The following is a 24097-nucleotide window of genomic DNA, read 5'->3' on the forward strand; positions in this document are numbered from 1 at the left end:
AGTGCGTGGCAGCGAGAGCCGCGCAGCGCCGGGAGTTGGACGGGGGTGGGTGGCTGCTTTGTCCCGCTCCCCGGTGCACAGGGCTGGGTCGGGTCTGCAGGCAGCACCGCGGCTGGAGCCGGACTCGGGGAGCCCAGGAACCGCCAGAAGTCGCCCCCATGCTGCCCCAACTGCTCCTGCTGCCCGGGCTGGTCCTCACGCTGCTGGCCGCGGAGGGGAGCTGCGGGTCCAAGCAGGAGGGTAAGAAGGGGGCTCTGAGCTCCCGGGCACCGCCAGCCCGGGCCCGTGTCCCCTGCCCAGAGAGATCTGGGCACCGCCAGCCCGAGCCTGTGTCCCCTGCCCAGAGAGATTTGGGCACCGCCAGCCCGGGCCCGTGTCCCCTGCCCAGAGAGATTTGGGCACCGCCAGCCCAAGCCGGCGTCCCCCGCCCAGAGAGATCTGGGCACCGCCAGCCCAAGCCGGCGTCCCCCGCCCAGAGAGATCTGGGCACCGCCAGCCTGGACCCATGTCCCCTGCCCAGAGAGACCTGGGCATTGCCAGCCTGGGCCCGTGTACCCTGCCCAGAAAGGTCTGGGCACCGCCAGCCTGGGGCCGTGTCCCCTGCCCAGAGAAGTCTGGGCACCATCAGCCTGGGCCGGCACCCCCTGCCCAGAGAGACATGGCCACCGCCAGCCCGGGCTGGTGTCCCGTGCCCCCAGAGATCTGGGCTCTGCCAGCCCAGGCCCGAGTCCCCTGCCCCGTGAGTTCTGGGCACTACCAGCTCGGGCCGGTGTCCCCTGCCCAGAGAGGTCTGGGCACCGCCAGCGCGGGCCGGTGCCCCCTTCCCAGAGAGACCTGGGACCTGCCAGCCCAGGTTGGTGTCCCCTGCCTAGAGAGACCTGGGCACTGCCTGTTTCACAGCACAGAATGAGTAACATGAGCTTCAGGAGCGCTCTCCCGCTGACAAAGCCGCTGCTGCTTGTGGGGGATGGAAGTTTTTTGTCAGCAGGAAAACTCTCTCCTGCTGACAAACAGCAGCTACACTGTGCGGCTTTTAGCGGCATGGCTGTAACGGCACAGCCGTGTCGCTAAAAGCTGCGTAGTGTAGCCATAGTCTATTGCTGCCGAATTCCTCCAGCAAGCAGATCCTAACTATTTATGTGGAGAAACGTTTAAGTCCACCCTGGTAGTATGGCTGTTTGCATTTATTGATCTAAAAGTTGTGTCTCTGTGACGATACTTTGCTTACACAGCTCTTTTCACCACAGTGCTCCAAGTGTTTTAGAAAGGTTGGTAAGCATCATATATCCATTGTACAGATGGGAAAATGGAGGCCCAGAGAGTGAAGTGCTATGCTAATGTCACAGAGCAGGTCAGTGGGAGGTAGAACCGAAGTCTCCTGAATCTAAGGCTAGGTCTACACTACCCGCCTGAATCGGCGGGTAGAAATCGATCTCTTGGGGATCGAATTATCGCGTCTCATCGGGACGCGACAATCGATCCCCGAATCGACGCTCTTACTCCACCAGTGGAGATGGGAGGAAGCGCCGTCGACGGGGAGCCGCGGAGGTCGATTTTGCCGCCATCCTCACAGCGGGGTAAGTCGGCTCTGATACGTCGAATTCAGCTACGCTATTCGCGTAGCTGAATTTGCGTATCTTAAATCGACCCTCCCGTAGTGAAGACCTGCCCTAAGTCAAGTGCCTGATCTGCTGATCCATACTGCTTCTGTACCCTGTGGTTATACAATTAACTGTAACTTCTCAGGTTTCTGGTTGTCCGAGTGGCCCTCAGCGTCGCTGAGTCTGGATGACCCTGCTTGGCAGAAAGGAGTCAGTGCTTCTGTAATGTGGGACAGAAGATGTGAAAAACTAAATCTGCTTTTAAATGCTTCCACGAGATACCGAACATCTGTTACCCTGCTCACAAGGGCTTTCGAATGATGGTGTAAACTGGCACCGTTCCAGTGATTTCCAGCTGGGGATCTGGCCCTGTGTGATTTATGTCTGGAGAGGGGAGCTAGGATTTGAAATGGTGAAGTGGAGAAAGAGAAGAGCGTTCGGGGAACCCAGCAAAGGGCTTTGCCGGTTATAGAGCAAAAAGGAAGGAAAAAGAAGGATTATTACTGCAGCGTAGGAAGTGACCATTCACTTACAGCAGTGACTTTGAGGAAGAAAGAAAAGAGTAAAAGGGGAAGGTGGCTGGAGGCCGCATAGCTCAGCCTTAAGACTTCCAGGACTGGGCTGAAAGAATGCCTCGTGGGTGGAAAGCTCTCTCTGCAGCTAGAGGTCTCTTGGCACAGAAGTGAAGCCTAGCTAGCATCTCTCAAAGTTGTTCCTCCCCTCCAGATCAGTAATTAAGGGGAATCTTTATTGAGGAATTCGGGCCAGAGTCTGGGTGGGGAGGACTGAAGCTCTGCACTGGCTTTTTCTCGCTCTAATTAATTTATATGCTGCACAGTGCGGTCTTTTTCTATCTCCGAAATATGACACCTCTTCCTCAGCCATCCGCTGGAGCCTCTCGCACTCCCAGCAGAGTGGCCATCTGGTGCAGGAAAACTCTGGAAGTCACATAAGATGAGTGTGAACAGTTTGCTGACTGTCTTTGGAAGGTGGCGTGAAAATGAATTCCTGCCTTGTTTGGTTTGAGATCCTCGGTCCTTGGAGAGAATTCAGGCTGGAATAACTGCCCAATAGTGGGCTCCTGTAAATTATTCAGTTAATTTACGTCTTCCGCTCTCACAGCAGGGGCTGGAATTTAAAGTCTCTCTTCCAGCCCCCGGCCTGATATTCCACATTTGCATCCCTTCTCACCAGCAGGCTGATTCCCATTTTCTAGGAAAGCCCGAGCTCCTGGCTCCCTAGCACAGGAGGCTGTCCTGGTGCTCTGCACGCTGTCCCATGACTGGAGACTTGCCGGCTTTAGCGTAGTCCCTGGGGGACTGCATACTTTCCTACGCTGTTTACATCTTCTGACTCCACAGAACAAACAAAGCAGGAGTGTAATTAGGGCCCTAACTATGCTGGCTAAATAACTGAGTTTAAAAACATCATTCAAATTCCTCTATAGCTTTGTCCATCGGTCTGGCCATCCATCTGGCTCATGCTCAACACTGTGGTACCTAAATGACTAACAAATAGCCCAGAAGGGCACTGTGGAGCTCGAAAGCTTGTATCTTTCACCAATGGAAGATGGTTCAATGAAAGATATTATCTCACTCAGCTTCTCTCTAACAAAATATGCTTAAATCCAACTTGGTGGTCTCTTATTGACCTGTAATCTCTCTTCATATTGTTCTGGTGGGAATAAAGGATCTCATGGACTTCTGGTTAAAACCCCTTCTCTCCTTCAGCTAGGAATCCCAAACTTACCTCTATCCTCGCTCCCCCTGCCCCAGATCTCTCTCTGCAACTGTACTATAGTTTCATCCATATCCCAAGGACTCCGACAGATAATTGCTATGGGTTAGTATCAGCCCTTCACCATTTTCATAAGAACATAAGAACGGCCATACTGGGTCAGACCAAAGGTCCATTTAGCCCAGTATCCGGTCTTCCGACAGTGGCCAATGTCAGGTGCCCCAGAGGGAATGAACAGAACAGGTAATCATCAAGTGATCCATCCCATCGCCCATTCCCAGCCTCTGGCAAACAGAGGTTAGGGACACCGTCCCTGCCCATCCCGGCTAAAGCCGTTTTATGCTCAGTGGTCTACCAGATCCATCCAGAGATCCTGCTTTTCTCATGCATCCAGAGGCATCGGGCTCTGTGTGCCCAGGAAATCGATCCGGATGCATTGGGAAGGCACATCAGGTACATCCATTAGGAAATTCACTCCTCCAGTGTCACTGGATAAGCCTGCTAGATCCAAGAAAATGCTCCTCCAGTGGAATCAGTTATTCTTGGAATTTTCCAATGTTCCATTCAAATGGCATGGGATCCTGTTTAAACACTGCTGCCAGGACCCATGCACATTCCTAGCCAGGTGAAAGTGTTAACATGAAGACCTGCCAAAAAGTAGAGCATTCAGTTACATCAAAGAAATCCTGGGTCCAATCCTAAAAGTTTTACTCCATTTTTACTTAGACAAAGCTCTTATCAAAGTCAATGGGAGTTTTGCCGGCATAAGGATGTGCAAAAACTGAAAAAGTACTTCAGAATTTGGCCTCATATTTTAAGAAACTGGAAACCAAAAAAATCAAGAGCAGTAGGGAGAGAATGTTGGATGGAGACTGTGACAGAATAAATCCACATTATATATAGTAGACATCTGGAATACAGATCCAGAACACAATAGAAAATCAGAGGCGCTTCCAAGAAAAAAATAACAGCTACCTGGCCAAATGCTGCAGTTCCTTACGTCGGTGTAAATGCTGACTGGAGAGAGAGAGCAATGCTGCAGGGAAGCACTTAAACTAAGTGGATGATTTTCAAGTACACACTTTCATTGATAAGAACAGGAGTACTTGTGGCACCTTAGAGACTAACAAATTTATTAGAGCATAAGCTTTCGTGGACTACAGCCCACTTCTTCGGATGCATATAGAATGGAACATATATTGAGGAGATATATATACACACATACAGAGAGCATAAACAGGTGGGAGTTGTCTTACCAACTCTGAGAGGCCAATTAATTAAGAGAAAAAAAACTTTTAAAGTGATAATCAAGCTAGCCCAGTACAGACAGTTTGATAAGAAGTGTGAGAATACTTACAAGGGGAGATAGATTCAATGTTTGTATCACTTGTTGTATCAGGGGCTACGCTGGCTGGCTGCTCCAGCGGAGCAGTGCTGTGGGTGGGCATCTTGCGTTGTCGTGGTGCACCTCCAGAATGGCTTTCCACCATTGCTGGCCTGCAGCCCGGCTTCCACCAGTGGACTCCAGGCTGTGAATCAAATCCTGACCGTTTTTTAGGAGCCATCTTTTCCCAGGGACAGAAGCACACCACCCACATTGAAATCAGTAGAGTAGGGCATGCAGAATTTGGTCCAAACTTAGGAGATGAGAGTCCGCAGTGGAGCATGACTTTGCTATTGCAAACATTTGACCCTATGTTCAAGTCAGACGTTGCTTTAGTCTGTGCTTCATAGGACTATGTTGTCGCAATGAAAAGCAGAGGCTGTGTGGAGGCAGTCAGACTGGGTGGTTAGTGAAGAAGACATCAGGACTCTGTCAGTTTCTATTCCTGCATCTGTGGCTGGCTTGCCATGTGGCCTTGGGAAAGTCACTTAACTTCTTGGGGGGTACGTCTACATGGCAGCTTGGACCAAGCCTCCCAAGCCAGGTCGACAGTGGGGCTTGAGGTAGCCTGCTAAAACAAGCAGTGTGGACGTAGCCGCTTGGGCTCTCAAGCCTAGGGGGTCAGAGCCCGAGTCTCAGCATCCACACTGCTATTTTTTTAGCTCGAGTCCGGCTAGAGCGAGTCTGTCTACCTGGGCGAGAGGCTCGCTCCCAGCTGCAGTGTAGATGTCCCCTCTGTGCCTCAACTTTCCCCACACTACTACCTTCATGAAGTCAGTTGGGGCCTTCAGGCTGTCAGTCCCCACCTTGACCCTGTTTCTAATAGCAAAGCTTCTGTTTGAAGGTGGATTGTTAAACTGTGAAACAGATAAGGGCCGAACGTCTCTCTTTACCTTGTGCTTTCTCCTGCCGACAGAAAACCTGCTGGTTCTTACTGTGGCCACCCAGGAGACTGAGGGATTCAAACGCTTCAAAAGATCAGCCCAGTTCTTCAACTACAAAGTCCAGGTGAAGTCCTGCAGCCTCTGGTGCACAGTGAAAGGGGAACTCTGAGATGGTTATCCTGAGAGGGAGGAGGCCGGGGGCATGTCCTCTCAGGGATCATAGACAACTCACCTAGGGAGGGCATTCCCGGGGACAGCTCTGGCTGACAGAGGCTGGGACGGTGAGCTGCTGTACACCAGGCTTTCCTTCCTCATTCCCATAGGTGGGCTGAGGGGAGATCCTCGGGAGCTGCTCCAGAGGGACCCGCCCCAACACAACGTTTCCATCAGAAAGCTTTCATGGTGGCGTCAAGCCACGCTGCTGTGACGCAGCATCCCGCCGCAGTGACTCAAAAACCGCTACGGCGAGCCAGCCCCTGTCCCTGAGCATTCCCTACAGAGAGACTCCCCGTGAAAGCTCATCGCCGCCAGCTCTCCCGCACCATTTCTCCTGGGGACGCTCAGTGGCAGAGGATGGCACAGCAGTAGCTGCGTGTCCACCAGAGCAAGTGTCCTTACACCCTTGCCCACAGTGAGTTGCACTGGGAAAGGTCAGGACGGGTGTAACTGAGTTGCTCCTCAGCCAGCGCCCCTGCACCATTGCTCCTTGCCAAAAGTCTAACTGGAGGCCAGCAGTGAAGTAGCTGTGAGTTTCTCTGGCAGCTGGTCCTCCTACCCCATTTCTTACAGTGACTCATGCTGGGGAAACAAGCTGTTGACTGTGTAGCGTGAACCCCTTGTTAAAAGATACCCTGTCCCCCTTTAGGTGCTGGGGCTGGATGAGGAGTGGCGTGGTGAGGGCAAGGAGGCAGCAGGAGGTGGGCAGAAGGTCCGTCTCTTGAAGTCAGCTTTGAAGGAGTATGCGGATAAGGAGGACTTGATCATCCTCGTCACAGAAAGGTAAATGGGGCCGAAGGGATTTGCCATGAGTTGAGCCGAGAGGCAGGTTCTTAACAGGGGGTGATTAACGCTGAAGGACGTTGGTTGGGGAAGATGAATTCCTGCCTGCTGGGATTCCCTGCACCAGGCTGACTGCAAATGTTAAATGCATCAGTGCCAGCTGGGAAGCTCTGACTGCAGTGGACCAAATCCAACTCTTGTGTAAGGATGATAGAGTTACCCCTGCTTACGTCAGACTGAATTTGGCCTCCAAGGGATCAGTGAGCTAGTCTGCCATTCTGGCCTGGCCTTTCCCAGTGGAATTGTCTGCTTGGCGAGGAGAGGCAGAGAGCCCGGCGAGCAGCAGCTTGGGGGCTAGGAACTAGTCTGCGGTGAAGAGAAATAAAAGAGTGGGCTGACAGATGCCAGAGTTGGCGTCCCAGCACCCACAATGGACAGGTCTGGGATACCAGCGAGTGCCGCAGGCTCTGAGGACGTGGAGGGGAAGCTCTGTAGAGGCAAATCCCCTGAGTGTTAAGGGATAAGGAACAATCCACCTGCAAGCTCAGCATGTTATTGACCCACAGGAGGTTAGTTTGGAACTAGTACCATATCCCGCTCGACGAGTATTCACAGAACCATAGAAAAATAGGACGGGAAGGGACCTTGAGAAGTCATCGAGGCCAGCCCCCTGCACTGAGGCAGGGCGAAGTAAACCTAGACCATCCCTGACCGGGGTTTGTCCAACGTGGTCTTAAAACCTCCGGTGTTGGGATTCCATCGGGCTATTATTGGACCATACTGAGGCCTGTAATGCCTGCAGGGATTGTAATGCTGTAGCACACGGTTAAAAGAAACGGATTCCTAGAGAATCTTCTGTTTCTCACACTCTTTTCTTCCTGACCTGTTCTGTTCTCTTTTCTGCCGTGCTCTGCTGCTCCTGTAGCTATGATGTGCTTTTTGCATCGGGCCCTGCAGAACTGCTGAAGAAGTTCAAACAGGCCAAGAGCAAGGTGGTTTTCTCAGCAGAGACCTTTATCTACCCTGACCGGAGGCTGGAAGCCAAGTACCCTCCGGTGCAAGATGGCAAGCGTTTCCTGGGTTCTGGAGGTAAGAGACAGGTCAGCGTCTCCCAGCTTTGTGTTTCCGGGAGACAGGGCTCTTGGAGAAGATGGAGTGGTGGGGGCGGCAGAAAAGTGCTGTGCAATTAGAGGGGAATTGACACCGTGTGTGTACACATGCATAGCACATAAGCTAGGCACTTGCAAATATGTCTCCCGCCACTGACTGCAGCCCATTTAGAGGATAAGGAGTATCCTCAAGATCCTAACAGAACAAGGAGTAATGGTCTCAAGTTGCAGTGGGGGAGGTTTAGGTTGGACATTAGGAAAACCTTTTTCACTAGGAGGGTGGTGAAGCCCTGGAATGGGTTGCCTAGGGAGGTGGTGGAATCTCCTTCCTTGGAGGTTTTTAAGGTCAGGCTTGACAAAGCCCTGGCTGGGATGATTTAGTTGGGGATTGGTCCTGCTTTGAGCAGGGGGTTGGACTAGATGACCTCCTGAGGTCCCTTCCAACCCTGATATTCTATGATAAGACCCTGCAACTTACTCTTAGCTCGGGGGATACTCCTTTCGCTCAGGTTACAGCAGCCTGCGCTTCGGGTGTTGAAGATTAAGGGTTCTATCCCCACTGATGACCCATGGCAGGGGAGAGTGAGTATGCACGCAGGCTTTTGCAGAGAGATTGAAACTGTGTATCTGTGCTGTGTTGCAGGGGGGCACTGAGACAGTGTATATGTCCCCTTGAAGAAGGGACTGAGACATTGTCCACATGTCTGAGTCCCTGAGAATGTTCCCTTCCAGGCTGGCTGGATTGAGAGGCTGGCTCTCTTCCCCCTTTGCCTTGTTCCCGCAGGTTTCATAGGTTACGCTCCTAATTTAAACAAGCTTGTGGAGGATTGGAAAGGACTTGACAATGATAGCGACCAGCTCTTTTACACCAATATCTTCTTGGATCCGGAAAAAAGGGTACGTGTGAGTAGGCGATGCAGTTTAGGAGGGATTGGGTGCCGCATCTGGCCAGTGCCAGTGATCCCTGGTAGCCTGAACCCTTTTCTGGGGCATGCAGTGTGTTTTTCATTTCCAGACTTACTGGTGTGGCATCCCCCAGCCCCCGTGCAGCGTCCCAGCTGGCCGTAAAGGAGGTTGACCACTTAGGAGCCTATCACCCCAGCAGTATTTTCCTGTTTTTTCCCCTTCTTCTTAGGATGTCTCCCTAGGTGTCTCTTTCTTGCCCCAATAAGGATTACACTGGCACTGGTACTGGCACATGTAAATGTTCACTTATGTGTACAGTGACCCATTTTATTCAGGCAGATGTGCCCCCTTGCACACACACACCCCCACTGTACCGTCCTTGCAATTTTTGTCTTGAAAGGGTCACTGCCCCATCAGATTTGACCCAGATGGCAGGAGTTTTTAAAACAAGGTTTCATGTCACTTAATACCAACGGCAATGGCGTCATCACATTTAAAAAGGCTCATTATCTTTGAACAAGGAAACATTCTCCTAGAGTGTTTGTGACCCAAATATTGCAGGATTGTGCAAGAGCATAGGAACCAGGAAGTGAAACTTGTGACGATAAAGAAAAGCGAAAGCGAAGTCCGCTATTTGCAAAAAGCCGGGAGAAGCCAGTAAAGTTGCACGTACTTATCCCCAGGTCTGAATCCGGCCCATAACTTTTACCATGATAGTTTCTCTTTAATGATCTCAGCTAAAGTCCTGGCGCAAAGCCAGACCAGAGTTGAATAGTTCTATTGACAGGGCTTTCAAAATCCAGATACTGTTACATCCATTCTCCCCCTCTGAGAGTTATTCTAATGTATCTTAGGTGACGCTTGGAGGGGCAGTGAATTGTTAAGTCAGACCTAGGTTTGAGTGGGATTCTGATGAAATCCAATGTACCATGGTTTGAAGCCGCCTGGTATAAATACAACATCTGCCACCCAGTCTTAAACCATTGCTAAGTTGTGGTTTAACACTGCTAACATGAGCAGCACTTGAGACAAGCACAACCCTGTCACTGGAAGATAGATAGAAGCTGGAGACTGACCACAAAAGAACTGTTTGCCAAACCTGCGCTCCTGGCTGTGGTTCATGACACGTGGTTCATATGCTGTTGTACAGGCAGGCCGGCATATTTCCATCCGTGTGCTGTTATTTGTCGTCTTTTCGTGCCTTGGGAAGCTATAAGCAGTTCGTGTTATCTGGTTTTGCCTAGTGCAATATAAAAACCGTATTCTGTAAAATGGGGATAGTGAAACTGACCTCCTCTGGAGAGCGCTTTGAGATCTAACACTGAAAAGCGCCATGTAAGAGCTAGGTGGTGGTGGTGGTGTTTCAGCAAAGGGAGAACTGCTAAAGTTCAGGTGGGACGGGGGATCACTGGGATTATTTAAGGTTTTGGAGCCTGTGGGACATGTTAGTATCAGAATGATACAATACATCTTCATTGAGCACATGGTCTTTCACACAAACTATATTTTAAAATGAGTGACATAGAGCAACAATAGCCCAGGGTGGGAAGCATGAAGAAACGTAGGCAAGGAGAGTTGTTATTTTCATAGGAGATCTGAAAAGAGACGGAGCATCTGCTGCAGGTGGAGGAGGCTAGTCTAGAGATCAGAAGATAGAGTGGAGCAGGTTCTTGCATTGGCAGTGGTGAGACTGGGTGAAGGGGCAGAGATGAAACCTGTGGTGATGAGTGGAGGGACCAGGGAGCAGGTTCAGGGCTCCTAGGGGGTTGAAGTTAATGGTGTTAAACTGATTTACAGCAGCTAAGGACCTGGGCCTAGATCCGTGAGGGAGGTTGAAGCAAATCCATGGAGGGTTTGAGAAACAAGGGAGGCTGGTTTCATAGTGTTTTCTGCAATGAATAGAGGGGCAGTGGGAGGGCTGGCATGACCCATCTGTTTGCAGAGCGTATGCCTTGGTGTGTTCTAAATGAGGTTCTTTATTTCATTCTTTTAAAGGAAAATATCAACATCACTTTGGATCAGAGATGCCGGATCTTCCAGAACCTGAATGGAGCATTAGGTGAGATGTGGGGAAGGGGGAGAGAGAGCTTATTCCTCCTTGCAGAGTGCAGAGCAGCTAGAAACAGTCCCACTGAGGCTGACGTGGTTGAAGGCCAGAATCCATCCCCGGAGCAGGTTTCTGTTTAAAAACCTCTGCCCAGACGCCTGGAATTGATTTGCAATCCCCAGCCTGGTTCTCACTGCAATGCCAGATCCACAGTTAGGCCTGCAGGTCGGGTTTTCTGTACCACACCTCCTTTCCACTTTGATCCCCACACATGTCAAAGTACACTAGCTTTGGGGAGTGAAACTGGTAGGGAGCTAGCAACACACAGCCCAGGGCAAGGGCCACCTGCCTGCCTTCTTGGTTCAGTACATTGGATTGAATGGCCTGAAAGGTGGGGAGCTGATGAGATGCATTCAGGGGCCATGTGCGAGCACTCACTCACCTGTACCGTGCTTTTGGCCAGTCGGTTATTCCACCCTTGGAAAGTTTTATCCACTTGTTCTCCCGGAGCGGAGAAATATAGGTATTTATTTTAGTTTATCTCTTCTCCCCTTCCCCTTATTTTAATTAGCTAGGTAGTTATCATTGGGGGGGGACTTTGGGGTCCCATTCTTATCTTGGTAAGGGTGGGAGTCAGAGAGTAGCTGGCCCTGTGGAGGGGTCAGGAGCCCAGCCTATCTCTGATGGCTGAGTGAGGCAGCTCAGGTTCACCTGGGACTAGGTCACTCATTGAGTTAGGGAGAGGCAATCAATTAGACAGGGAGGCACCTCAGTGAGATAAAAGGACGCTGCTCCCAGCAGGACAGGGCTGGATGAACAGGGCCCTGAGGGAGAGGAAGAGTTCCCAGACTGCAGGAAGAGAAAATATCTACATAGAGGGCTTCCTGGGGGAACCTGGTGAGAGGGGCTCACCAGCAAAGGAAACCCGGGGAGAATGCTCCTGAGTGGGAGAGTGGCCAGAAGGAAGGGCCTGTGAATGCTAAGTCTCAGAGAAGCCTGGCTCCCATGAAAGATTCCACCAGGCAACAGCAGGAACCCTAGATGAGAGGAATTATATGATGTCATGAGGAAGAGGTTTTGTGGTTTGGCCTCTGTGGGGAGACCTTGACCCAGGAAAAGGGACCCTTCTGCTGCTAGACACAGGAGGCCCCTGACTCCAGAAGAGGGTTCCAGGTCACGAAGGCCTCACCAGTAAAGGGCTTTGGACATCACGAGAGTTGACAGACTAAGGTTGACTCAGGCCCTCCTTCCTCCCACTAGAGACTCTGAGGGGGAGGCATTTTTGTGTGATGTTCCGCCTTTGGGGTTGAACAAGCTAGACCCCTGAAGAGGCACTGTTCAAGATACAAGCGTCAGTGAACTTATTAAAACCCTCATTTGGGGAAAGTGAGGCAGAGATGCGATGGCGACACTGCACTGGGCCACCAGGGGGCGGTGCAGGGGTGAGGGCCCTTGTTACTGTGGGTGATTGGACTTTGTGCCTGAACTTTAGCCCTTTTTGGATAGCTGAGTTACACAGAGCCCTTGGCTGGTCACTCTGCAGTCACTGTATAATGCCATCTGGGGATGTGCCAGACAGACAGACAGACATAGAGGAGCACAGAATTCAGAGGTGGAAAAGCTGCTTTTGTCTGGATTCTCCCCACCCCCTTGCTGGTGCAGAATTGTTCCTCACCACATATTCTTTGCCTAGTCTTGATTTAAAGGATGCAATCAGTGAGGCTTTACCAATTCTCCATGGGAGACTGCCCTACAGCTTAATACAGGGGTGGGCAAACTTTTTGGCCCGAGGGCCACATCGGGGAATAGAAATAGTACGGCGGGTCATGAATGCTCACAAAATTGGGGCAGGGGTGCAGGAAGGAGTGCAGGTTCCAGCTGGGGGTGTGAGCTCTGGGGTGGGGCTGAGAGATTTGGGATGCAGGAGGGTGCGCCATGCTGGGATCAAGGGGTTTGGAGAGCGGGAGGGAGATCAGGACTGGGGCAGGGGGTTGGAGCATGGAGAGAGGCTCAGGGGTGCAGGCTCCGAGTGGCGCTTACCTCAAGCGGCTCCCGGAAGCAGTGGCATGTCCCTTCTCCGGCTCCTAGGCGTGGAGCGGTCCCTGACCCTCGGAGCGGAGCCATGGCAGCTTCCGGGAGCTGTGTGGTGCGGCCCCCCCAACCCAGCTCCCCAGCGGGAACTCGCGGGCTGGCTTAAAACGGCTCACGGGCCGTAGTTTGCCCACCCCTGGCTTAATAGATTTCACTCTTCAAAGCCTTCCCTGATCCTGTCCTTTCTCAAGTTCCATTTCATCACTCCTAATTCTACCCCTTTGGGCCACCCTAAACAATTCCTCTCCCTCCGTGGATTGTCTGAGCCCCACAAATATGATAGATGGTTATCCAGCCCCACTCTCCCGGCTTCCCAGGGATTGCTTGTGTGGGATGGCTAGGGCATTGTGTGGCCAAATTGCTCCTAAAGCCTCCTGCAGATAACATTGCTGTGATGTGATTTCTAGATGAGGTGGTTCTGAAGTTTGAAAATGCACGCGTGAGAGCAAGAAACGTAGAGTACGACACCCTCCCAGTCCTGATCCACGGCAATGGACCCACCAAGGTAAGCAGGAGCCTTGAAAGAGGAGGTTGGGTATGAAACCAAGGCAAATAACCTCTTTAGGCTTGAGGTGGTGAAGCACTTGCCCAGGGAATGCTGGGAAATCAGGCATCCATCCCTCACGCGCTGACTTCTTCCCGCATAAATTCACAGATGGGGGGATTGAATGGCCCCCTGCTATGACAGCAAGATGCGGAGCTCTTTACTTCTTGGTCACTGGGTCAAATCAAGACCAAGATCAGCAGTGACTGAAAGCGTCCCCACCTGAGGAATGACTGGCCAGCGTGTGTAACCCACACACCTTCTGGGTGTGGTGTTCTGTCCGACCTAGTGGCACCGAGACCACTTAGAGAGAGAGAGATTAATGACTTTGCTGTATAGCCTTAGCTAACAGCCAATTGGCTTTTAGCTCATGTCGTAGAGGCTTATGCACTAAGCTTCAAAGATCCCAGGTTCGATCCCCATGACTGTGGTCTGTCGGGTTACATGTGCAATGAGCTGGTGGACAGGTATTCACATCACAATAATTGCCACCCTTGGTCCCCTTCTTGCCAGTCTCTGCACCTAGACGCCAAGGACTGACCGGGCCATGGAGACTGAAAAGTGCTCTCACCCTTCGCATTATCCCAGCACATCAGTATCCTCCACCGTAGGAAATCAGACCCACAGATTTGCATCCTATTCCATTCCCCTTCTCCCAGGGAGAGAAGGAAGATGAGGCTGGTGATGGAACCGGATTGAGATTTTCTCCTGCCTTGTAATTAAGCACTTGGGGGATTTCTCTTTGCAGCTGCAGCTGAACTACCTGGGAAACTATATTCCTCGGGCCTGGACATTCGAGACAGGCTGCACTGTGTGTGATGAAGGCCTGAGAAGTCTCACAGGGTTCAAGGTAAGGGTTGATGCATAGTTAGAGTGGCAGAGGCCTAGTGCTAACCACAGAATACATTGTGTTTTTGGGTTACCTTGGAGATGGTGAGGGGGTAGCCAGGTTTCTGGAGCCGGAGAGCAGCCCTCATGCTTCTCACCCTCTTGTCAAATGCAGGATGATGTGTTGCCGTTGGTTCTGATTGGAATTTTCATCGAGCAGCCCACTCCATTTCTCTCCCAGTTCTTCCTGAGGCTTCAGAACCTCCAGTACCCAAAGAACCGCACTCAGCTCTTCATCCACAACCATGTAAGGAACATCTGCCTTGGATTGTCTTATGCAGTGTTTTTGTAGCCGTGTTCGTTCCACGATGCTAGAGAGACAAGGTGGATGAGGTCATATCTTTTATTGGGCCAACAATAACGGATACTACCGCACCAACCTTGTCCCTTTGTTTTGCCATGTGAGGGATGGCTTGCCTCCTAGAATCATAGAATATCAGGGTTGGAAGGGACCTCAGGAGGTCATCTAGTCCAACCCCCTGCTCAAAGCAGGCCCAATCCCCAACTAAATCATCCCAGCCGGGGCTTTGTCAAGCCTGACCTTAAAAACCTCTAAGGAAGGAGATTCCACTACCTCCCTAGGTAACCCATTCCAGTGCTTCACCACCCTCCTAGTGAAAAAGTTTTTCCTAATATCCAACCTAAACCTCTCCCACTGCAACTTGAGACCATTACTCCTTGTTCTGTCATATCCTCCCATATCCCAGAAGTCTTTGCAACTTCCCCAGACTGCCAGGACCGGAAGACAGGTACAGAGAAGGGCCACTAGGATGATCAGAGGCATGGAAAACCTGTCGTATGAAAGGAGACTAGAGGAGCTCGGGTTGTTTAGTCTGACAAAACGAAGGCTGAGGGGGGATATGATTGCTCTCTTTAAATATATCAGAGGGATAAATACCAAGGAGGGAGAGGAATTATTCCAGCTCAGTACTAATGTGGACACGAGAACGAATGGATATAAACTGGCCGTGGGGAAGTTAAGGCTTGAAATTAGACGAAGGTTTTGGACCGTCAGAGGGGTGAAATATTGGAACAGCCTTCCGAGGGAAACGGTGGGGGCGAAGGACCTGTCTGGTTTTAAGATTAAGTTAGATAAGTTTATGGAGGGAATGGTTTAATGGAAAAACAAGATTTTAGCCAAGGAATACCGAGCCATGGCAGGTAAATAGTATAATGGCTAACAAGGGTCAGGCTGGAGACTCTTGCCTACATGCTCGGGGTTTTACTGATCGCCATATTTGGGGTCGGGAAGGAATTTTCCTCCAGGGTAGATTGGCTGAGGCCCTGGAGGTTTTTCGCCTTCCTCCGCAGCATGGGGCAGGGATCGCTAGCAGGAGCGTTCTCTGCCAATTGAAGTCTCTAAGCCACAGGATTTGGGGACTTCAACAGCAGAGTCAAGGGAAGGGGTAGGGACGGCTTTGTGGCCTGCAGCATGCAGGGGGTCAGACCAGATGATCATAATGGTCCCTTCTGACCTTAAAGTCTATGAGTCTATGAACTCATGTTTTGTTTTCCTAGAAGCCTGTGCATCAATTACCTCCAGCCACAAAGACATGGAGGTGAGGGTACATGCAGCTCACATGCTCTGGTGTTGCCAGAGCTTTGAGAGCTGGACGGCCAGCAAGCCTAGCTTTAGCTGAGGCCAGACAGCCTGTGTTAAGCTCATGTAACCTACTCTTCGCTCTGTGTCATTTCCCTCTGTGTGCAGGAGCAACATCACCTGTCTCGGGTGGACACGTTTGTGAAGGAGCATGGCAAAGAATATCACGCGGTCAAAGTGATTGGGCCGGAAGATCACGTGGAGAATGCTGATGCTCGGAACATGGGCGTGTGAGTGAAAAGGCCGGTGCGAAAGGCCAGACGATAGGGATACTGGAGTCCCCCCCACCCTCCGTCTGGGCTCAGTAGCACAAGGGAGAGGCTTCTTGCATCCAAGATAACAGGCCTCTGTGGGCAGAGCAGCAGAAGCTTCCTCCATAGATGTCTGCCTTGGAGCTTTGTAGGACCAATGGCTGGTGCAGCAGTGGTATATTGTGTAACACCCCAAACCATTCCCCCGTTCCTTTCCTTCCATGTGCCCTCATGCATTCCCATTAGATGCAACGTCTCTGGGGTGACAGCATTACAAACACACTTCGATGCCCTCATTGCCAAAGGGGTTCTCAAACCCTCTGCTAAGAACAACCTCAGGCATGGGGTTTTAACCCTCTCTTCCCCCCAACCCTAGTCAGGGGCTCTGCACCCAGACTGTAAAGGATAAACATCCCCATCCCAGAAGAGAGGGCCCCCTTGACCGCAAAGTGAAGGTCATCTCTGCTGTCCTGTCACTGTTCTCTCTCTGACCTGTGGGCTCTCTGGCTGTAGGGATTTGTGCAGACAGAATCCTGACTGTGAATATTACTTCAGCCTGGATGCCGAAGTGGTTCTGAAGAACTCAAAGGTTCTACGGATCCTGATTGAACAGAACAAGTGAGTCTGAGCGATCCTTACTGGGCAGGTTTCAGGTCAGGAACGTAGATAGGGAGCTCCTTCTTTCCTGGGAAATGTGTAAGAGGCTGAGAAGAGAGAGCATTGCTGGGAATGAAACTTAAGGGTTTTCTCCAGTAGAGATGGACCCAAACTGGAGCCATTTATCCAACTCCCCTCCCTGGATTATTGGATTCAGATGCAGTGGGCCCTGGATGTATACCATCCCTAGTTTTACCCTTATCTCTTTGGAGCAGAGCCTACGCTGTTGGGAACAGAGAGGCCAGAATCAGAACCATTTTTTTTCCAAACCAGAAGTGGGTCCAAGCCACAGGGTTGAGGTCTGGATTTGGATTTACGTTTCAAACATCCCAGGCGGTACATTCAGATGCAGGTTTTGCTTCAGCCCATTATAAGGGGAGGGATTCATTGGAAAATCTGGATCTATATCCAGGTTCAGAGTCCAAGTTCTTTCTTCCCCATCCCTAAAGATCATGAGTGTTGGATCCAAGAAGCCAGATCCTTGACTGGTGTAAATTGATTTCAGTGATGCTACACCGACTTTCAACAGCTGAGCATCTGAGGGAGGGAGTTTTTCAGGCCCATCAAAAACCTCCAAACATTGGGGCTTCATAGAGAACGGAACCTATTCCTGGTTATGTCTGTATCTGACTCAGAGATTTAGCTGGGGCTTCAGTCTAAGGGAGCTGGATACACAGCAGAGAAACCTAAGTCATGTTACTGAAATGATTCTTGCTCCTCAAGAAGAAAGATTTACAGCTCTGTCTCCAGTTGTTAGAACTCCTTAGATCCCATTCAGAGGGTACTGACTGCTGAATGTATTTAGATATAAGCTTAGGGCCCCAGTTTGCCCTTACTTACACAGGTGTCAAGAGGGGACAGCATCTGTGTCAGCGAAGGCAAAACGGGACCCGGAGACTCTCGTTGGGATCTTCTCCCTTTCCTCCCCTGGCAGCGTCCTGCCCTCCAATCGTCTCTCCCTCTTGTGCCTGCAGGCCGGTAATTGCCCCATTGGTGAGCCGTCTCGGAAAGCTGTGGTCGAATTTCTGGGGTGCGCTGAGTCCTGATGGGTACTATGCCCGTTCGGAGGATTACGTGGATATTGTTCAAGGGCGGAGGGTGTGAGTATTGCGAGGGACTTTTGCCAGTCAGAATCCCCTAAATACAAGGCTTGCTGAATAGACAGTGGCTAGAGAGCATGTACCCCTGAAATCAGTCTAAAGCCAATTGGGATCCTGGGGCAAGAGTAGCAGACCATCACTGTGGTTAAAGAAGGAAGGGAAGTCTCTCCTTCCAGGCAGGAGCTGTTTTACGTATCTGTCCTCTACATACCATATGCAATAGCGGGAGTAAGGTCTGGTGACCAGAGTAGGGAACTTGGAGTCAGGAGCCCTGGGATTTGTTCCCAGCCCTGTTGCTAATTCACTGGATGGCCAAATCGCTTAATCTCTCCTGGTGCCTTGTTTTCTCCATCTGCTAAGGATAGAGAATGTGATGCTGAACTGTCCCACAGTGGGTGGGGAGGAGGGGTTGTCATTCTTCTTTAAATAGTGTTTGTAAAGGGCTGTGTGCTGCTTGGATGGAACGTGCTGTAGATGTCCAAAGGCTGATTACTGGAACGGCTTGCATTCGTGATTTGTTCCTCTTTGGGTTTGTGTAGGTCCTTGTGTTTAGTTGCTATGGGGTTTTGAGTCTGACCCTTTAAACTTTGTGACAAACCAAATTCCAAAGAACAGCAATGCTTTGTTGTTGTTGTTTTTTCCCCCCTAAATACCTTCACAATTAAATCTAGCCCTTAGTCCTTTGCGGCCTGATCCTGTAAGCTCTGTCCTGTTACTACTTGGTGTCTAAATCTCCCTCTCCCCATTTTGCAGTGGGATTTGGAATGTTCCCTACATTTCCAGCATCTATGTCATAAAAGGCAGCACCCTGAGATCCCAGCTCAACCAGGGAGACCTCTTCCACAGCGGCAAACTAGATGCAGACATGGCTTTCTGCCATAATGTCCGGGATCAGGTCAGTAGAGGGAACTGGCTGCAGGGAGCAAGGGTGGAGATGAATCAACTCTGCAGGCAGGTTTCCGGGCACCCATTACAACAGTACATACCTAGGTGGAAAGAAATGAACTGGCATCAACTAAGCCTACATGCCTTTCCCGAGGCACATGCAGTCGGGGGAATCTCTTCCTGTGGTCTGAGAAACACGGACTAAATTCAGTTATACTCTAGGATCCACTCGTGCAGCTCCGGAGGACGTCAGTGGGAGCTACATGCACATAGCCACAGGCTGAGTGACCCTTTGTGAGCTATATTATCCTGCTTCTGTCTGTAGCTGATGAAACGTGCAGAGGTTCTGCCTCCATCACTGGCCCTCTCTAGGACTGTTTAGTCTTCTCTGCAGCCAGGGTGGGTCTGGGTTTAACAATAAAGGCTCACTGGGGAGGGGATGCCCAGTGTGAAGATTAGAGAGGGAGGTGGGTGGACAGAGGGAATGGAGTCATGGCCACTGGGAAGCAGCTCCCACTGTAGATAGTTGCAGCCTGATGGTTTCCCTCCATCCTACAGAGGGTCTTCATGTTCGTGACAAACCGGCACCAATTTGGACACATACTCTCTCTGGAGAATTATCAGACAACTCATCTCCACAATGACCTCTGGGAGATCTTCAGCAATCCTGAGGTGAGGGGCTGAGCAGGCTTGTCACTGTGGGATACGCCCCCTAGCTTCCCTGTTAGATAACGGTACTACTAGCCGTGTCTCTAAGGGGAGGGTCCAAGCTTTGCTGTGTGACATCCCTCTGATGGGGTTCCCTAGGTGCATAACTGCAGGGCTTTGGGAAAGCATTTCACTCAGAAACTCCTCTGGGCCCTGGAGCTTCAAAGCCGAGAAAATGCTGTGAATTGCTGTTTACTGCTCCACTTCCCCTTTCCGTGACGAGAGAGAGAGGGTGATGCCCGGGCACCACATCCTTAGCCATGTGCCACAAAAGTGACCGCTTTGTTTGTCTTTTTCTAACCATAGGACTGGAAAGAAAAGTACATCCATGAAAACTACACACTAGCTCTGAAAGGGAGATTGGTGGAGACGGTAAGAAACGCTGCTCCTGTCTCTCAGCGGAGGAGAGAACGGCATGTCACTATCATATGATGAGGCCTTTCACCCTCAGAAATAGGTAGCTTACAGGAGACAGTGCTGCCTAAAAGAACTTCAGATTCAGAGAGAATGTGATCTGTCATTATTTGAAAGTATTCTTTGGGACAAATCCCTCCTTCAGAGGCACCTGTCCAGGTTCCTTAATTTTACTGGGAGCAAGGCATGTGAATCTGAAGGCAGGATTCAACCTTTAACATTTTAGCTGTTTTTCCAGTGAGCCCTGTCTCCCTCCTCTTGACTTTGTCTTCCTCTTGTCCGACTAGGGACTGTTCATAAATTACATAACACATTGTTGGGTAATTTTTTTTTTTAAAAGACCCAACCACCCCCTTGTAAAACTGAAACAAACAGCCCCGTGATGCTGTCCTGCAAAATTAAGGAACTCCCCCAACCCCATGTGTGATGTAGCTTCTGGAGAGCCCCCGATGTCTGTCTGTGTTTGTCTCATTCTTCTGTTTGTCTGAATTCTCGTGTGTTCTGTCTCTCCAGCCCTGCCCTGATGTTTACTGGTTCCCTATATTCACTGACGTCGCCTGTGACGAGTTGGTGGAGGAAATGGAGCACTTTGGCCAGTGGTCCAAGGGAGATAACACGGTAAGAAAAAGTTGGAGCTTCCAAAGCGACAGCTCCCACCACTTACACAGAGTCCTTGGGCATGGCTGCAGCCTGCTGCAGGCGGGAGTTTTAATCCTGTGGTTAAAGCAGGGCACTGGAGTCAGGACCCCTGAGCTTTGCTCTTGACTCACTGTGTGAACTTGGACTTAGGCCCAAATGTTCAAAAGTGGTCGCTGGGCACTCAGAAAATCAGTCTGCGACCCCCTAGGCCTCGTTTTCGCAGGCCCTGAGTACCTGCAACCTCCACTGCCGTCCACTGGAGCATTGGAGTGCTCAGTACCTCTGAAGATTAGAGCCAAGGGGTTGTAAAGTTGGACAACTACGATCATCCAGAGTCAGTAGACCACTTTTGAAAACTTGGGCTCCAACCTTCTCTGTGCCTTGACTTCCCTTCTATAAAATGTAGATGATCCTTCCCTGCGTTAGAATCCTGAAAAGCCCTATAGATGAGCATTATGGTTGTTGGTTACCGTCAAACTGTTTTTCCTACTTATCATCTAAGATATTTGTCCCCAATCAATCTTATGGTTCTATTCCAGGACAGCAGGCTACTAGGGGGTTATGAAAATGTCCCAACTATTGACATCCACATGAACCAAATTGGCTATGAGAGAGAATGGTACAGGTTCCTTCTGCACTATATTGCTCCAATCACAGAGAAATTTTACCCAGGATACTATACAAAGGTAGGCATCAAACACTTTTGGTCAATGGGATTTGAGTGCTCCGCGTCTTTCATGATCATGGCCACGGAGAGGCAATATCATCGGGGCACTGTACCAAAGTATGTGCCATAATGGAGGAAATGACCCTGGAGTATGTTATCAAGGTGTGCACCATCCTTCTTAATAAGAACATGCCCCTTTCTCCCTTATTTAAAGGGTATGTTACTCCTATTACACCAATGTACACACCATCCCCTAGAAGTGAATGCCCCCTGGGTGCTGTGGCACTGTCTGTGTATGCCTCTCTTCTCTCCTGCAGACACAGTTTGAGCTGGCCTTTGTCGTTCGTTACAAACCTGATGAGCAACCCTCCTTAATGCCTCACCATGATGCGTCCACCTTCACCATCAACATTGCCCTGAACCGGGTAGGGATAGATTACGAGGTAAGTGCTTGCAAGAAGGTCAGTATGGAAGTCTCCCAGACCAGTCTAGGGTCTTCTCCTCTTTGCTGTACCCAGAACACCTCCCAGCTCATCCCCACCTCCATCTTGGGCACCTTGATGCCAAAGGGGACTGCAATCAGTAACTGGGTTTGAATTTCAGGATTTTCTAATGAGGGAGATCGGTGGTAGAACGTTCCAGCAACCCATCACAAGGGAGTCCAGAAAATCAGGAGACTGTTGGGATAATACAAGGATCCTTTCTCTGCTGGTACTTGGCTGATGCCTGTTTCTTTTTATTTCACGCAGGGAGGAGGCTGCCGGTTTCTGCGTTACAACTGCTCCATTCGAGCTCCTCGGAAGGGTTGGACCCTCCTGCACCCGGGTCGCCTGACCCATTATCATGAGGGCCTTCCAACCACAAAAGGGACCCGTTACATCGCAGTGTCCTTTCTCGACCCTTAGAGCCATGCTACTCGAGAAGGACCTTTTTCCCAGCATCACCCACTGCTGACTGTGAGTGGGAGTAGGGAACGCTGCTGAGTTTCCAAGGCATCCATCGAAGTTATTTGGATATTGATTTTTTTTAATGATGGTTTGACTTCACTGTTGGAAGATCGCCTCCGCTAACACTGCAGATAATAAGTCGGAGTGTAGTTCTAGAATTTGGAGAGATTCTTTGTGCCTTCAATTCCGATACTCATCCTCATCTGTGCTTGGACTTTACTTCTTCACTATCTGCGATGGCTTACCGGACTACTTGCTTGGACTGAAAATCCAGCTCTTTGGGGGCAGGACATATCTTTCCCCTCCTCACAAGCCCCTTCTCTAAGCAGCAGCAAGACTGTTTCTATGTGCATCTTACAGAGAAATGGACTTTAGGAATCCTTTCTGGACACTGCTCCAAACATGAGTGGGATCAGGGAGCTGGTTCCAGGATCAGGGAGTGGAGTCTTAACAGCTGTAGCATTCGATGAAACTTAGTTTCCCCAGTCTAAGGTTCATCTTAGCCATACCTCTTTAAAGTTACTTGGAAGCACATCACCTTGTTAAAAACAGCAATGATGATAACCCCCATGGATCCTATTAGCCAAACCGTAGTTGGTTGATGATACTTGACTTCTGTGATTAGATTGAAGAGGTAAAAGATGTCATCCCAACCGTATCTTGCTGCAGCTGGAAGGGAATATGTCCACCGAGAGAGAGAGAGAGTGTGAGTGTGTAAAAGGGGCTTCTTAGAAATGGGAGGCTGTGGAGAACTGGATGTTAGTCATGTTGCTTATTGCACTGCTGGAAGGGACTAAGATTCTACTGGGATGAGCCCATTATAAGAATCTATGTAGAAAAGAATCTTGGTTGAGGCATGTTTCTTGGGCAGTGTAGGGGAAACATGTACTGCCATCACCCATGCTGTATCTGTTCTGATAATTAAATAGAAGTCTTTAGTCCTCAGGTCTGCGAAACTAGAATATTGCTTGAGCTCTAAATTTTCAGCAAAAGTTATTTTGAACAGCCACCTTCTAAAACCAAATTCTTTGTGGGTTTCTAGAGTGACTCTGCCATTTGTTTATAACTGCCAGGTAGTGGAGCCTACTGCCTCTGATACCAGGCAGTTACAGCCAGATGGAAGGAATTGCTCCACGACTGGGGTAGATAGATGTGTGTTTTGACTTTAATTAGCAAATATAGGACAGAAGAAGGGGACACTGACCTTTTCCTTTCTGGGCCCAGGTGCATGCATGTCCACAAACACACCTACAGAGAAGAGAGAGAAATCTGTGCACCAACAATCAGCTAAAAAACGCAAAACTTGCTTCTATTTTTAATGAAAATCTGAATCAAGTTAATTGCACCAAACGAATGGCTGGTGCAGGCCAGTCATTAGTAAGATGTTGAAGAGTTGTATGTATTTATTCAACAGATTTACCCATTTATTTGTTGTTTTTTCTTCTGCCCCAGGAATTGACTGGAATCAATATAGAGGTCTCATAGTATTTCACAGATGATGTACAGTTTTAAACAGCAAGTTTTACATTAAAACTTAACAAAATGATGTGTGCAATAATTTGATTCTTTAATATGTATATTTAAATTGTATGGGAGAGGCAGACTTCATATCATTAACGACAGAACACATAGCCCTGATATACTGGGGATCCACCAAGTTATCTACAGTAACTGGTAAAGCAGATGCTGGAAAATGATGTCACTCCCTACTATGGTTAAGCATGGGTCTTTACATGATCATTTGTCCTTCATCCTGATGATGAGGAGATAAGTGGTCTTGTAGTTAAAGATCAGGACAGATAGTCTGGGTTCAAGTCCGGGCTCTGCTATGGGACCTTTGATAAATCCCAGGACTAATCTCTTTGCTGTTTTACAGATGGGGGAAGTAAGGTACAATAATTATTCTCCCCTCATGTGGGTGTTTGTAATAAACGCATTCATCCTCATGAGATGTTCATGTGCTACAATGCTGGGGAGCTGTAATTCTTACCAAAACGGATACGTTTAAAAAATATTAGAATATTGTTCTGGAAAATGGT

General features: G+C 49.8%; 1 protein-coding gene across 1 annotated transcript; it reads left to right on the plus strand.

The window, feature by feature from the left end:
* On the plus strand, positions 1-23604 carry PLOD1 (procollagen-lysine,2-oxoglutarate 5-dioxygenase 1). Its single transcript, XM_034753321.1, has 19 exons — positions 1-240; positions 5639-5730; positions 6472-6605; positions 7531-7694; positions 8499-8611; positions 10616-10679; positions 13166-13263; positions 14051-14152; positions 14306-14437; positions 15899-16020; positions 16555-16659; positions 17673-17798; positions 18552-18693; positions 19242-19355; positions 19698-19763; positions 20319-20423; positions 20984-21130; positions 21429-21554; positions 21861-23604. The coding sequence occupies exons 1-19, from the start codon at positions 159-161 to the stop codon at positions 22014-22016; spliced, it is 2190 nt and encodes a 729-aa protein (XP_034609212.1). The 5' UTR covers positions 1-158; the 3' UTR covers positions 22017-23604.
* The last annotated feature ends 493 nt before the right edge of the window (positions 23605-24097 follow it).

Source organism: Trachemys scripta, chromosome 19, assembly GCF_013100865.1.
Source record: "Trachemys scripta elegans isolate TJP31775 chromosome 19, CAS_Tse_1.0, whole genome shotgun sequence".
Lineage (NCBI taxonomy): Eukaryota > Metazoa > Chordata > Testudines > Emydidae > Trachemys > Trachemys scripta.

Excerpts from the sequence above, each read along its gene's own strand:
- PLOD1 (XM_034753321.1), top strand. The coding sequence starts at position 159 with ATGCTGCCCCAACTGCTCCTGCTGCCCGGGCTGGTCCTCACGCTGCTG. Across the intron at positions 14,438-15,898 it reads AGCTCTTCATCCACAACCAT|GAGCAACATCACCTGTCTCG; the intron begins GTAAGGAACATC and ends CTCTGTGTGCAG. Across the intron at positions 17,799-18,551 it reads ATTGTTCAAGGGCGGAGGGT|TGGGATTTGGAATGTTCCCT; the intron begins GTGAGTATTGCG and ends CCCATTTTGCAG.